The 16221-nt window shown below is 51.7% G+C and overlaps 1 protein-coding gene across 1 annotated transcript in view; it reads right to left on the bottom strand.

Moving 5' to 3' along the window:
- Positions 1-12452, bottom strand: part of STK24 (serine/threonine kinase 24) — a 92879-nt gene extending 80427 nt beyond the window's left edge. The window contains exon 1 of the mRNA XM_084767094.1: positions 12317-12452. Within this exon, the coding sequence (XP_084623220.1) occupies positions 12317-12358 (42 nt within the window). The 5' untranslated portion in view covers positions 12359-12452. The remainder of the gene's footprint in view (positions 1-12316) is intronic.
- Between the last annotated feature and the right edge of the window lie 3769 nt (positions 12453-16221).

The raw sequence follows: 16221 nt of genomic DNA, 5'->3' as shown, positions 1-16221 counted from the left end.
TGTCTCGACATACTCTGGACAGCGATCCACCTGCCTCTGTCACCACATCCAGCTTACAAGAACTTTTAAAAGCCCAAGTCTTACAACCTAAAGCCTCTTTGCCCCAAATCTACACCAGAGGCTCCAGTCCTCCCAAATAAAATGCAAGCCAGGCCATGCAGTGGTGGGGTTTGGGGTGAGCCCAGGCTGGCCCGGAACTGCAGAGATCACCAACAGTATCCACATGAGCTGCTTTCCCAGTGAGACTGACTGAACAGCAGAAAGGTGGGGCTCACAATGTTCAATTCCCCAGCACTCTGTTTCTCTAAGTGTGGTTTTAAAGAGGCAGCACCACACCTGTGTGCTTCACAGATCTGCAATCCTGCCTCAGACTCTACAACTGGAGGGTGGGGAAAGTGGAGCCCAGCAACCACCCTGCGTACAAAATTGAGTCCAGGGAACCAGGCAAAGAGGCTCTCAACCTTCCAACATTCATGCTGGGGGACCCTCAACCATAAAATTACTCTCGTTGCTACTTCGTAACTGTAATTTTTGTTTCTGTTATGAATTGTAATATAATTATATGTAGTTTCCAATGGCCTAAGGCAACCCCTATGAAAGGATTATTGGACACCCCCACCCAAAAAAAGGTCATGACCCAGAGGTTGAGACCCTCTGGCTTAAGGGCTGAGCAGAGAGAAAGAGGATAAAAAGGGCCCATGGAGCCATACCCTCAATCCCTAACTCCAAGAAGACAACAGGAGCTTGGCTCCCATCAGGAGGAACAAGCCAACTGTCCAGGACTAAGTCTGAAGACCTGAAGACCCACAGGTCAGCGTCCAAAGTCCCTTAACAGGCTTGACAGCAGCAGCAGAAAGCCAAGCACTTGATACCCTTGCATCGCTAACAAGGCTGCACACACCTGGCAAGCAAAGTCAAGTACGTGAGTCAGGCATGCGACTCGCAAGTCAGGTGCACAACTCTCAAGAACAAGCACCACCACCACCAAAACTGCATCCTGCCCGGCCAGAAGACCACAGTGAGGCGACAGACCAGTCACTCTAGCTCAGGAAGACTTCTTCTCAGACATAATGACACAAAGAAGACCACACATGAACCTGCTCTTCTTTAAACATATGTACACACTGGCCGGGTGGGGCGGCGCACGCCTTTACTCCCAGCACTCGGAGGCAGAGGCACGGAGCGAGAATCCAAGCCTGACCTGCCTGGTACTATAGCACTGCAAAGCAGGCAAGGGTCAGGGACCTTGCAGCAACGGTGCAACATCAGCTCAGGGGTCTCCTCGCCCTACAGCTCTTAACCCCATCACAGCAGCTGCACTGTGATCTTGTCCATCCTGCTTCTCAAAAGCTACACATCCAAACACCATGAAAACGTTCATGGACTTGGGAGTAGCGACCCAGAGCAGGAGACCACCGTGAACTACACGTGGGGAAAGCAGAAAAATCGATTCACAACATGGAACCCCACCCATCCAGAAACTGGCAGCAGTGGGCACCTGCACCGAGGCGTCGAATTCAGTGGGCAGGACGTGAATGACAGTTAATCAATCTGGCCTAGAGGTTAACATCACCTAGGAAGCGCATCATCAATCTGACCTAGAGGTTAACATCACCTAGGAAGCGCAGCTCTTGGTGCATCTGTGGGGGAGATCCCAAAGAAGCTCAACTGAAGAGGAAGGCCACACTAAGGGTCCAGGGTGGGTTAAAAAGGGGGACCAGGGGAGTTGGGGATTTAGCTCAGTGGTAGAGCGCTTGCCTAGCAAGCGCAAGGCCCTGGGTTCGGTCCTCAGCTCTGGGGGGAAAAAAGGGGGGGGGGGGGGACGGGACACCAGGAAAGCCAGCTGAACACCAACATCCATTGCTAACTGCCTGGAGACACATGTTGCCAGCTGCCTCTGGGTCCCCCCAGCGTCCATGCCATGCTCTCTCCTCAAACATAAACCCTTCCTTCCTCACGGTGCTCTTGCCAGGTAGTGTGAAACGACCATCTCCACATAGGTGCCCGAGCCAGCGACTCACCAAGAAAGGGCAAGTCTGACAGGAGGTAGCCAGACAGCTGGAAGGGCTCGCTCCTCCCCAGAGCCCAGCCACGGCCCAGCTCCACCATCCCGAGGACAGCTGCAGATGTTTTCCCTGGCAGGAAGGGAAGCCCAGTGCTCCCGGTGGTGGCACACAGGCACTGCGAGACACCTGTACCCAGTCCACACCCGCAAAGACTGCCAGGAAGCGAGGCTTCCAGCACACGAAGCAAGATGTGAACGTGCACAAGGAGCAAGTTCCAGAACAGCTTCTTCAAAAAAGGTGAAAACCAGTCGCTCCCAACTGTCTTGTCCAGCACGCCTGACTTACAGGAGGAGCACCATGGCCACAGCCAGGATGGTGGCGCACATCACACTCTGGGGGCTGAGGATTCTGAGTTCAAGGCCAGCCTTGACAACAGTCCCTACTTTAGGGTGAAGGAGCACAAACAGGAAAGCAGACAGAGGAAAACTTACTTGATGTCCTAGCGGTGTCCAGACATAAGTAAGAGTGGACATTAGCCAGACGTGGTGGCACACACCTTTAATCCCAGCACTCGGGAGGCAGAGGCAGGCGGATCGCTGTGAGTTCGAGGCCAGCCTGGTCTACAAAGGGAGTCCAGGACAGCCAAGGCTACACAGAGAAACTCGGGGGGGGCGGGGGGGGATTGGGAAGGGGTAGTTGACATTACAGTGCGGCCTATAACATAAAGCAAACAAGCAAAAGAACACCAACACTAAACCCAAGAAAGGAAAAAGCGGAGACTCGGAAATAATTCTGCCCACAACATAAAGCAGACACTTCAAGCAAAAAGGAAAGCGCACTGCAATGTGGGACACCCAGAATCACAAAACAGCAGCAGAAATGCTCACTGGGAGACCTAGGAAGCTGAGACATTTGATCCAAAAGACTGCTCAAGGGCCAGATGAGAAGATTCAGCATCCAAATAGTAGTAAAAAAATTAAAATAAAAACAAAAACTCATCACAAGACAGCAGCTGCCAGACTATAAAGGCCTCCCAGGTGCCTGCACAAAAATATGACAAGACTCACACCAGGACAGTGCTGTGGAAGGTCACACTAGGGAGCTGCTCTGGGCTCAAGGGCAGGGCAGGCATGCATGGGGGGGTGGGGGGGCAGGGCAGGCATGCGGGGCGGCAGAGGGGGGAGTCCAGTCCTGCTGCACACTGCACTCCAGCAGAACACACCTAGAATGCAACAAACTGTCTCCAAAATTCCCAGGAGGAGGCCCACAGGGCACAGCAGCACACACCTGCATCCCCTGGCTCAGGGCAGGTGAACTGGAGGTCAGCCTGGCTACACAGCATAATCCTGTCTCAAAACAGACAAATCCCAGCTCTAACCCTCACACTGAGATGTCAGGGTTGGAGAACACAATTCTGGAAGAGAAACAGCAATCTCTTGACAGACCACACTACCAACCAAGAGGTTGGAAGGAGCCTGTGCCCTAATTCACCAGAGGGTGCACACGTTCACTGTGCCCACCAATCTGATGGCACAAAACTAGAAAAGACTAGGACACAGAAAACAGGCATCCAACAGGAGAAGAAGGCCAAGAGACGCAGACAGGAGCAGTGGGCCAAGGTGGCAGGGGAGCAACACGCTGCTCTGGAGGTGAAAGGCACCAGATCAGGGCTCCAGCTGCATTTCCTAAGAGGAGGTCCTGACACCTGGCGACGAGCGTCCAGAAAAAAAACTCTAAGACTCTAAAAAGGGCCTGCACTTCATACAGCTGCCCAGGCTGTGGACTGTGTAGACCCTGCTGTCAGACCTAACAGTGAGGAGAAGGCGGCAGAACCAAACCTAAATCCTCAACTGCAGAATCCTGGGCCTACAGAGCATGCTGAGAATCAGAAACAAGCAGCCATCTCTAAACTCGCCCACGAGAGCCAAGGAGGGAGGGTGTAAGTCAGCGCAGGGAGAGCAGAGGCTGCCTCGGGGAGTAAGAAATGGAGCCAGGGGACATGGAGACAGGGGACAATGGAGCCAGGGGACATGGACACAGAGGACACAGAGGTAGGGGACATGGACACAGGGGACACGGAGACAGAGGACACAGAGGCAGGGGACATGGAGGCAGGGGATGTGGAGGCAGGGGACACAGAGACAGAGGACACGGAGACGGGACATGGAGCCAGGGGACATGGAGGCAGGAGATAGAAACCTTGTGTACCTCATCTGTGCAGCTGTTTCAATAAAGACTAAGCAAAACCTAAGTTACTGAAAATAAAACAAAAGACAGAGCTATACCAGACCTTTCCAGCCTCAGACTCTTTAAAAGTCCTTTTTAGAAATAGGATATGCCCCAGCTCCACATTCCGTAAGCCTTCGCCTCACACGCACCGTGCCCCCACCACTTATGCAGACAACATTCTCGCCCTCAACGGTTTCTCTGGCTGACCATAAACCCTTAGGAGCTCACGAGGGACGGTATCTGAAGAGCCCTGGCTTCACTGGCAGCATATGCCGCTGAGGAGGCCACAGTATACTTTGTAGCAAGCTAAGCTACATCTTGTTTCACCCAGAGCAACCGGCAAGTTCTCACACTATCGTCCAAGTTGTCCTAGAATTGAGCGTGTAAGCCCAGGACTTGAACTCCCAGCACACCTCCTGTTTAGCTTTCCCAATGCTGGAATTGCAGGCATCAGCCACCATGCCCAGTCAGACGCTCTAATAATAACGTTTCTTTTTCCCAAGCCATTTAGTTATGAGAAGCGGCTACTACCACAGACGCAGGGCCAGCGCTGGTTCTCACAGCCACGGTGGAGCAGCACAACACAGGTCTATTTCCTGCAAGCACTCCAGCCACAAGATTCCATTAGTGATAATCACCCCAGCTAAGGCACACAGAAAGCATCAGCGGGGAGGGTCGGGTGGGGCCCACTTCCTGCAGGTACCCATTTGCAAGCAGGCAAATCTGAATCACGGGGAAAATCACCCAAATAAAGCTATGTGGCAAGAGACCATGAGACTCCTGGACCATGGCCTGGAGGGTGTGCCCCATAAAACCATGGGAGGACAGAGAACAGGCTCACCCCTCACTAGCTACGCACACTGCAGCTTGCCAAGGACAGGCCAACAGAAAAACTCCAATCAACCTTGCGGTGGCTTACATAGGAATGGCCTCCCAGAGACTCTTGTGTGTGAACGCTTGGCCCACAGAGTGCACTATCAGAGATGTGGCCTTGCTGGAGGAAGTGTGTCACTGTGGGGGCGGGCCTTGAGGTCTCCTAGGCTCAAGCTCCGCCCAGCAGGGCGGCACACAGTCTCCTGCGGCCTGCAGGTCAAGACACAGAACCCCCAGCCCCTTCCCCAGCGCCATGTCTGCCTGCACACTGCCATGCTTCCCGCCATGACAATAATGGATTAAACCTCCGATACTGTAAGCCAGACCCAATTAAATGTTTTCCTTCGTACAAGTTGCCACTGCTACGGTGTCTCTTCCCAGTGATAGAAACCCTAAAACAAACAGACCAGAGAGGCAGATCTGGACATCAGGAGGCCACCCTGCACTGTCACAGCTGCCGGCAAGACACTGCTCTCAGTGACAATCTTTCTGCACTCCTGAGGGTGACTGGGTCCTGTATGAAAGGCTAGCAGTGCCTTCCCTGAGCCGGGTGCAGTGGCTCACATTTAACCCAGCATCTGGGAGGCAGTCAGGTAGGGCTCTGCGTTGGGAGGCTCCAATGCCTCCAAGACAGCCAGGGAGACACAGAGAAACCCCTGTCTCAAAAGAAACAGGAAAAGCACACTCCTTGACCTGGGAGGACCAAAACCTCCCAAAAGCTGTTTAATGTTAAAAACAAACAAACAAACAAACAGCAAGATGGATCCACCTCACCTGGTATCCCAAGTTCAATCCGCTTATCTCACATACCACATGGTAGGAGACGCGGCTCCAGAAAGTGGTACTCTTGACCCCCACACTGAGATCACGGTGTGAGTACATGCACATCTGCACGCATATGTGCACACAGAGATCTCTTTTAAGCTTGGAGCTGGAGAGACGGCTCAGCAGTAAAGAGAGCACTTGCTGCTCTTGCAGAGGACCAGGGTTTGGTTCCCAGTACCCACAGGGCACAGCGCACAACTGCCTATATCCAGCTCCAGGGGATCTGAGGAGGATATAATATGCCCTCCAAAGACAAACACATATGCATGGTACACAAACACACACACAGACAAACACATATATAAATCTTTAAAAGATAAATTAAGAGCCTGGAGTGGTGGTGCATGCCTTTAGACCCAGCATTCTCATATCACCGTGAGTTCAAGGCCAACCTGGTCTATAAAGGGAGTCCAGGACAGCCAAGGCTACATAGAGAAACCCTGTGGGAGAGGGGCATATTTTAAAACCTTGACCTTCCCACACTCTATTTAAAAAAAAAAAAAAGTTCAGCAATAGGAATATTATCTGACTCTGGGGCAGCATGAGCAGGCAGCAGGGTCAAGGAACAACATGCACACTTTCACGCAAAACAAATTCTTAGCAAAGAGAGAACATTAAGAGCAGACATAGGAGCCCAGCAGTGGTGGTGCACACCTTTAACCCCAGCACTCAGGAGGCAGAGGCAAGTGGGTCTCTGTGAGTTCAAGGCCAGCCTGGTCTACAAAGTGAGTCCAGGACAGCCAAGGCTACACAGAGAAACCCTGTCTTTAAAAAAAAAAAAAGAAAAAGAAAAAAAAGAATGGCCACGGGTGCAAAAAGACTTAAGAGAACCAAGGGCTGTGGTGCAGCTGAGGCAGTCGCGCACCAGCCAACCACTCATGAAGCCATGACCTGGATTCCCCAGCACTGTATAAACTGGGTATACAGAGTGAGCGTTTTGGGTTTTTTGTTTTTTGTTTTTTTGTTTTTTAACTCAGTGATGTTATGCAAATCTGTTTTTGTTTCAATCCCAGGTGTGGGACATGAGGCTGCTTCAGATGGCCCGCAGCTGCTGACTATGACTTGTCTCGTGCTCTAGCAGGGGCGTGACTTTGCCAGCTGACGATAGTTTACACTTGGAATTCTGGGGACTCTTCGGGCCAGAGAGGCTCCAAAGATGCAATGGAGGCTACTCCCCTGCGGATGGGCTTTGTCAAGCGGCTGCGCGCAGAGAGACGAGAAGAAATGGAATATCCTAATGGCAAAGGTCCAATGTGCTCAATGGAACCCGACAGCCCTAACAAGCAGGAAGTAATCCAAAGAGAGCTAGGACCCCTTTACCCTCTAACCTTTTTCCCTGACCTATCGTGGGGGGGGGGGGGCGATTAGGGTGGCAGATAAAAGAACCCAATAAAGCAGTTCAAAAAACAGGTATGTTCTCTAAGCAGTGGGGAGGTGCGAGCAGGAAGTCCAGAAGTTCAAGGCCAGCCAGAACAGCTTGAAGAATTAGTCTTGGGGAGGAAAAAAACCTTAGTCAACAGGAAAAAGGACCTGACTTTACGTGGCTGTTTTGCAGCAGCACAAGGCAGCAGAGTAAGGCAAAGCATGCAAGACCGTGTATCACTCACAGAACCAAAGTCACCAAGGTCTGTGGAAATCTTACAGGGCTGTCTTAGCTGACCAGGAACACTTGAGGCCCCACCAGTCATGAACGCTTGAGTACCCTACCCTGGGTACCTTCTGCTCAAACAGCAGGTGGACACTGGACACATGCCCAGAACCCACTTTCCCCATCACTTATGCTGAGGAAACAGACAACGCAAAGAACAAAATACCCAACACCGGCCAGGTCTTAGCCAAAGCCGACCCTGACACCCTGCCTCTCCGTTCTACAGAAGCCTGGGGCTTTCCGAGCCTCGGCCCAGTTACTGAAACCTTCTTAGGGCATGCCCTGCTAGAGCTACTGACCATTTGATGACAGGGGTCTACAAAGACAGCCCTCGGCATCGTCCTCTGTGACCCCCTGGCTACGGCAGGACTAAAGGTGCTACATCTCCATCTGTGCGCAGCCTCACCAAGATGTTCTTGGAACCTTGGCCTCACTTCACTGAGAACACACACTCAGACACCGAACCACCAACCCACCACTCACCCCCGCCAGGGTGCAATTCCAAACAGGGCAGCAAGAGCAGGCGTCTCCCCAGGAAGCAGTATGGGAAAGTACGCAGCGGCCTACAGGACGCACCACACAGTGGGGTGGGCAGCTGGAGCCAGAATAACTTCCATGGTCTTGATGTCTTATTTCCCAGACTCCCAGCGTGCTAGTGAGCACCTTCCTGGCTACCCAGTGCACAAGCCTGGCACAGCAAGGGCTTACAGCCTAGGAGCTGGAGATGAGGAGAAAAGGCAGGATACGGCAACATCAGCAAGTAAAATCTAAGTTTTCAGCTATTCCTTTAAATTATCCATACCTGCAAACACCACGGGTCTCTTAAATTCAAAACCTCAAAGCATGCTGAATTAAATAACTCAAGTCTTCTTATACATGTGAGTTATCTAATTTAGCATATTTTAAACTTGGGATCATGAGCCAGTGGGCTCTGTAATCAATTCAATGTTACAACCAGTTTTTTTGTTTGTGTGTTTGTTTGTTTTTTAAATATGCGATACTGAGGTACTGACTTTCAAGGAATAAGGAGTCTTGCTTTAGCCTGAAGCTCTAGTTTCTCGCCCTGGTATAAAGTCTGTCTTATAAAGGTCACAGCGCAGAAAAGTCAAAGCGGCTAGCAGAATTCTGTTACAGAAATTCACAGGACTACAGAGGTGGACTGCTGCAGAGGACCAGGGTTTGGTTCTCAGTACCCACAATTCAGCTCCCACCACCTATAAGCCAGTGCATCCTCCTCTGATCTCCCAGGACACACACACACACACACACACACACACACACACACACCTTTGTACAAAAGAATTTTATAAACAAAAGGCTGATTCTTTCCTTAGGACCACCCCCAAACCCCCATTTCTTTGAGTAGCCTTGTAGCTATGTAGACCAGGCTGGGCTTGAACTCAGAGATCTGCCTGTGCTATGAGCCATCACTACCTAACTAGCAAAAAGTTAATCATTTTGCACCATAATTTAATGCAAACTCAAAGTACTGAATGAGTGCTCCCACCTCCAACTTAAGTTCTTATTTTCACTGGAATTCAGCTGAGTACAAATAATAAATGCTCAATGATGAAGACAGCTCAGCTATCCCAACCAGCTCGTAATCTTTTTCTCTTTCTTTTTTCCTTTTTGGTTTTTCAAGACAAGAGCTTCTCTGTGTAGCCTTGGGTGTCCAGAAACTCACTCTGTAGCTCTGCCTGCCTCTGCCTCCAGGAGTGCTGGGATGGAAGGCCACCCGCCAGCTCGTCATTTCTTATTCTCCCACATACTGCAAAACCCGAAGGGTAAAGAAAGTCCCCAGAAAACTTCATCAAAACAGCCAGGTGTAGCCAGGTGGTGGTGGCGCAGACCTTTAATCCCAGAACTTGGTAGGCAGAGGCAGGAGGATCTCTGAGTTCAAGGTCAGCCTAGTCTAGAGTGAGTTCCAGGACAACCAAGGCTGTAGCCTTGTGTACAGAGAAAACCTGTCTCCAATAAATAAATAAATAAATAAATGCAAGGCAGGTGTATCGCCCTCAACCCCTCACCAAAGACCATAAAGAGTGGTCAATCACGGTTACTGACTGAAAAAAACACTGATCTTGTACTTCTACTTTCTTCAGCAAATACAATCTAAAACAAAATGATGTAGAATAGCTGTACAAGAAACAATAAAACAGAAGAGTGTGGTGACTGGGGTGCTGTCATTAGGGCAATAAAGACCTGGATTCTCATCACTTATTTGTCATCCAATACACTGCCTTATCTTGGTCAATTCCTTTCTCATTCAAAGCTATAAAACTAAACAATCTCCTCCAGCAGTATCAATAATAATCCACAGATATAAATGATCAGCAGGCCATAAGGTCTTGTTTGTTTCGTCTTGTTTTTTGAGACAGGCTTTCTCTATGTAGCCTTTGGCTGTCCTGGACTCTCTTGGTAGACTAGGCTGGCCTCGAACTCACAGAGGTCGGTCCGCCTGTCTCTGCTGAGCGCAAGGCGCACGCCACCACGCTGGGCGCAGGCCATTAAAGTCTATTTTATCTTAAACCATTCCTGAATTTAAGTAATCTTCTGAAGGCTGGCTGGATCTGCTGTCTTGCCAAACTTTGTTGTTTTTGGTTTTTTGGTTTGTTTGGTTTTTTTTTTTGGGGGGGGGGGGTGATCCTCACTATTAACCCTGGCTAGGCTGGAACAAAACAACGTGAACCAGGCTGGCCTTGAGCTCACAGAGAGAGACCCACCTGCCTCTATCATCCTCTGAGGGCTGGGATTAAAGACAGCCACACCCAGCCCCTCCAGAATCCAGGCTAGGAGGCAACAAGAAGATTCCTAAGAGCAGAGGCAAAGGGGATGCTTATTTCTCTCAAGGCCTGATGGACCTTTAACATAATCCTCAAACACAGCTCCTGGGGAGGCCTCCTAGGGAGGCTGCAGCTGCTGACTCCAAGTTGGAAACAAATGTGCTTGTTTTTCTTTTCTGGGGAAAGGGAAGGGAAGGATTGCTCTCCAATAATACACCGGAGCTTTACCCTGTGGTTTGGGAGATGTGCACACCTGGAAGTCACTTCTCCTCCTCTACAGAACCAGAACACACAAAAAAATTAATGTACCAGAAAAAAACTTAACATCTTCATACCGAAAAGCAAAACTAAAGCAGCTCTCTTTTAAGGCCATGTAGGAAATACAATTTTGTTTTTTTTTTTTTTTTTTTGGTAAAGTTATCCAATTTTTCTTTTCCCAAGATGAAGAATTTTGGCTCCCTCTTTAAAAAAAAAAAAATGAGAGAGCAGATCCCACCTGGAAACCACCTGGTCCTGACTTCACACGCTGACCCACTGTCTCAAACACTTTCTTTTACAAAGGTTGGGGCTAAGGGGACATCAGCGGAGGACCCTGGAAAGTCACTACAGCAGCCAGGATAAAGGAAAGGCCGAGGAAACACGTTTTTCAATATTCTCCGATACTTGTTCTACTGGTAAGAAACCGTCAGTTAATCCTGACCTCTTGCCTGTAAATCCAAACCAAAGCAGGAATTTTAGGAGGCCGCAGCTGACTGTAACTAGTGTCCAGCAGCACCAGGTGTTACAAACCACGCGAGAATCCTCAACAACCATCTCTCCAGTCACAACTTTATTATCCCTTAGAAAAATGACTGGAGTTCTAGTGTCCGCTAAAGTGGTAACTTTGAATTCGTTTCTTTCACATAGTATATGAAATAAAAAGAAAAGACAGAAAAGAAAAGAGGAACGGGAAATATCTTCAGAAGAGGCAGGCAGAAGCAGTAAGAGGCAAAGGCACTGTGCAGCTCAACCTTGGAGCCCGAAGGAAGACGCTTGTTTGGTCTATAAATTGTTTTCTTGGATATGTTGGGTTCCGTACACTCGCTTGGGAAAGCAAAAACTTTGGTCTTGCTGACTTAATCTCAATCATTTTGTCACCATGCACGAGCTTACAAACTTTACAACTAAGACCAGACTAGTGATTGTTTTTCAAAGGCCAGAAAACAGTCCTCAGTGGCAAAAAAAAAAAAAAAAAAGTTCATGTAAATTTAAATTTTTAACTCCCCTCACCGCCCCCACCCTTCCCCTCCAAAGAAAAAAGTCACTGGCAGGCTAAAAAAAATACAAAGTATGGGCCGAGAAGCCGGCCAGCAAACAGCTCCCCGGGATGCCATCGGGTCTCAAAGCGAAAGTCCAGCAGCTGAGTCCTGGCACCCGAGGGGTGAGCCAGGGCGCGCGCGGAGGTGTGGGTTCCGCCTCCCAGGTTTGCAACCTCGCACTTTCCGCACCAGAACTACAGGCTCCGAAGAGGGTTACACCTTCCTGCACCCCGCCCTGGGGCCCGCCCGGCCTGGGACCAGCCGGGGAGCGCTCCCCGCCCTGCGCTCCGGTCGCCCGCCTGGCGGGAGAGGGGGACCCGGGGGACTGAGGACCCCTAAGTCCCGCTGTCCCCGTCCCAGGCCGACACAGGGCCCAGGCTCCCAAACAGGGCCTCCAAGGACACTAGTTCGTACTCCTCCTGCCCCGGATGGGCTGCCGGCCTGCGCGTCGGAGTTGGGGAGCGCAAAGCTCCCGCACCCCACCTCGGCCCCAGGCCGCGCACCCCCGGGGACCCCCCCCCCCGCCCTCCGCCGCCCGAGTCCGCCAAGACCCGGGGAAAACGGGCCCCGGCGCGCTGGGGAGGAGGGGGAGGGGGGGCGTGTTGACACCGCCAAGTTACCCGCTTCCGCCCCGGCCCGGCCGCCCCAGCCTACCTGCATGCCCGGCAGGCCCGACTGCACCGGGGAGTGCGCCATGGCGCTCAGCGCCGCCACTTCCTGGCCCGGGACGCGCGGAGCCGCGCGGCGAGCAGGCCCGGGGCCGCGCGCAGCAGCCCTCGGGTGGCGGCGGGGCGCGCTCTGGGGCCCGAGGCCACCGCAGCCCGGGGAGACGCTCTCAACCGAGGCTGGCGGGCCGCGTCCCCATACACCGGGCCCGGGCAGCGACGGGCGCGCGGGGTGCTCTCTGGCAACTGCGGCCGCTTCCTCCCGGGCTCCCCCGCCGCGGTGCTCCCGTCAGACCCGGCGGCCTGGCCCCGCGAGCGCTGGCCGCTTGGAGCCGAGTGGGCGCGCACAGCCCCGCCGCGCCCCGCCCCGGCCCGGCCCCCGCGCCCGCCCCCGCGGCCCGGCCGGGGACCCCGCCCCGCGCTTCCGGGAGGCGGAGGGGGAGGGGAGGAGCCGCCGGGCGCCCTAGGCCGCAGTCGCGCCTCCCCGCGAGCCGCCGGGCGGGGTCCCTGGAACCCGGGGGGTGGGTGAGCGTCGCGCGCCCGGGGAGGAGAACCTGACCCCCGGAGGGAGAGGGCAGCGCTGCGCACTCCTACCCTGCCCTCTCCGCCCACCCGGGCCCTCCGGAGACCGGATTCTGCACTCGGGGTGTCCGCGGAGGGGCCTAACCCCGGGCGCGTTCGCAGTCGGGGCGAAGTTTGCAGCCAGACCGAGGAGGAAACCCCAAGGGTAGACAGGGCGGTTTGTGCTCAGTGTTTTGGATCCTGGAGTCAGCCTCGCCTGGGCCGCCGGGTGTGGAAACTTAGCTGGACAGAGGAAGGGCTGGGTCCCCGCCATCACTGGGCAGCGCGAGAGAAGGGGAAAAGTGGGGTGCGGAGGGGTGACGGAGGAAGGAGAGACAATGGAAGGAAACCGCGTCTAGACTCTTAGCCAGCCCTCCCCGCGCCCCGCCGCTCCTGGAGCAGCAGGCCCACACTGGGCACCGGTTCTGCCCACCTTCTGAGCTGCCTCTCCTGCAGCAGACAAGGAAGGATGGAGTGAATCCATGCGCCTCCAGGAAGCACTTTATTTACAAGTGGCGAATAGGAAGTGGCCTGAGAGTCTCTCAGAATCCCTGCATCTCACGCTATAGGGGCCCGGAGGCCCTCATTCATGGATGCCCGGTTTCTGCTCCAAGGCTGTACAAGGTTAGGCATACAAAACGAATCCCCGGGAGTTCAGAAACAGGTTGAAGACGCATAAACAAATCCTCGACTGGAGTAGGGAAGAGATTGTTCTCTGAGGTGCCCTTGTAGTCCAAGAATGCAGGCTCCCGCTGGGTCCTGCACCGGAAGCTTTGTAACCCTGGGCAACTGGCCTGGAGTCCCCCAGAGGCTTCGGAAGACCTTCGTGATGACTCCTGGTCGCCTGGCTGAGAAACTTTGCCACTTCTCAGGAGTGAACTGAAAGATGTTAAAAGTATGAGCCCAGATACCGAGAGTTTGTACGTTATGTAAACAGAAGGAACCTAAATAGGAAAAACAAACAAACAAACAAACCCGGAGTGCGTAAAGAATGTGGGGGTGGGGGTTGATCAAGACGGAGACCCCTGAGTAGGCCCATGTTCTTCAGCCGCGGATTCTACGAGAATAACAACGCGAAGGAAGGGCCAGAAATAACGACAGCCTCGGAAATGTCTGATGGCACAAATAGTATTTTTTTACTACTTTATTATGTGTTTCACCAGGTGTAGTGGCACACACCTTTAAATCCAGCATTTGGGAAGCAGAGGCAGGCAGATCTCTGTGAGTTCAAGGCCAGCCTGGTCTGCATAATGAGCCTGGGACAGCCAGGGCTACATAGTGAGACCCTTTCTAGAAAACATGGCACAAAAAAATAAAAATAAAGTCTGTGTAGGCTACGTGTTTAGTAATGGTGAAGGCTTGAATGAATACAGCCCCCAAGGCTCCTGTGTTTGAACACTTGTTCCCCCAGCAGGTGGGCGCTGTTGGGGAGGTAGAGGCAGTATCGCCTTGCTTGAGGAAGACTCTCTGGTTGCCGTGGGCTTGGCCGTGCTTATGTGAGCTCTCAGCTTCCGGTGGGTGCCAGGTGTCACGATGACCTCCTATAGCCACACTTCCTGGCCATGAAGGAACAATGGGCCCAAATAGGCATTTTCTTATAAAAGTTGCCTTAGTCATGGTCTTCTGTCACAGCACTAAAAAAGTAACTAGTGCAAGGCCAGGCATGGTAGCGCAAGCCTTTAATCCCAGCACTCAGGAGGCAGAGGCAGGCCGATTGCTGTGGTGAATTCGAGGTCTACAAAGCAAGTCCAGGACAGCCAGAACTAAAACAGAGAAACCCTGTCTCAAAAACAAAAAAAGTAACTAGTGCAATAATATGAAAAGCTATTTTTCTTACATATTTTCAGGAAAATGCAGGGTACTAAACAATAAATAGTATGTAATCTGAAACCCCAATACTGGGAGGTAGACACAGGAAAATCAGGAGTTCAAGGCCAGTCTCCTGTATATTGAGTAACAGAGCAGTCTGGGCTATGTGAGGCCAAAAATAATAAATAGGTAAATAAAAATAAAAATGTTCAAGGTACTGGAATGCATGTGTGTGTGTGTGTGTGTGTGTGTGTGTGTGTGTATAAAATCCCAGCTATATAACAGTGATTATTCTTGGACTTAAAGTCACACTAACCAGACCTCTGAAGAAGTGCACAAGTCAAACCTACAGCTTGGCTGATGATGAGGAGAAGTGAGACAAGGAGAAGAGTTGGAGGGCTGAAAAATACAGAAACTTATAAATGACTTTACTGAGTTAATTCTCAGCAGAGAAGCCACAAGAGACTGTGGGAGTGATGTGACATAATTTTTTTTGGCAGGGGGGGAAAGGGGGCTGGTTTTTGAGACATAGTGTTTTGAATGGCAGCTGCATGTCAAGCCTGCAGTCCAGGGTTGAGCATGCAAACCCTGGACCCTGGGCACGCACTTAACGCCGTCCTACAGACTGGGTCTCCCCAGACCCTAACTTTGGAAGTATACAATACTATATCAGGGTTATAACAGCTGCCTTTGCAGCCAAGTGAGGAAAAGGATCTTTCTGCCTCCTGATATTTTTTTTCTGCACCTCCAATACATAATTATGACAGATGATATACTTTCCTAAATCCAAAAGGAGAGTCTATGAGGGGCTCTGTAAAGATTAGGCATGTTTCTGGTCTCCGTGGAGATAGTAATACGTCAAATTATTTTCATCACCTTCTTTGCCTTTCATGTCCACTTAAAGACATGAACTGAGCACCGAACTGTGCTCTTAACATGTGTTCTGGACCACAAAGGACTTTTCTATATTCCTATACCGAGCCTCTGCCACATAGAGAAATCCTCCCCCCCCCCCACTGTCCTTCCCCCTGTATCAGTCTCCCCTAAACCAGTTCTAGTCTCTGCCAAGTTTGAAAGGTAAAGCAGAGAACAGGAGTTTGGCCATCAGTCTAGCCCTTATCTGGCTGAGTAAAGAAGATAAACACCCCAAAGGCCACTTTAGTTTTTTGTTTTGTTTTTGTTTTGTTTGTTTGTTTGTTTTTTGGTTTTTTGAGACAGGGTTTCCCTGTGTAGCCTTGGCTGTCCTGGACTCACTTTGTAGACCAGGCTGGCTTCAAACTCACAGCGATCCGCCTGCCTCTGCCTCCCGAGTGCTGAGATTAAAGGTGTGCACCACCACGCCCAGCTCCAAAGGCCACTTTGTAAAGAACAGCTGGACAGCCAGGGCACCGGCAGTTTAAAGGCACAGGTTAAAGAGAGGGGCTTACACGGCAACTTTTAGAGACAGAAGTGCGAGTAGGCTGGCAGCAAAACACAAATTGTCAGCATCATATGTCCTCACGGTCAGGTGACACAGCAGCAAGG

This window comes from Acomys minous, assembly GCF_964271855.1.
Source record: "Acomys minous genome assembly, chromosome: 18".
Taxonomy (NCBI): domain Eukaryota; kingdom Metazoa; phylum Chordata; class Mammalia; order Rodentia; family Muridae; genus Acomys; species Acomys minous.
The sequence above is the reverse complement of the archived record's forward strand: the minus strand, read 5'-3'. Positions and strand labels throughout refer to the sequence as shown.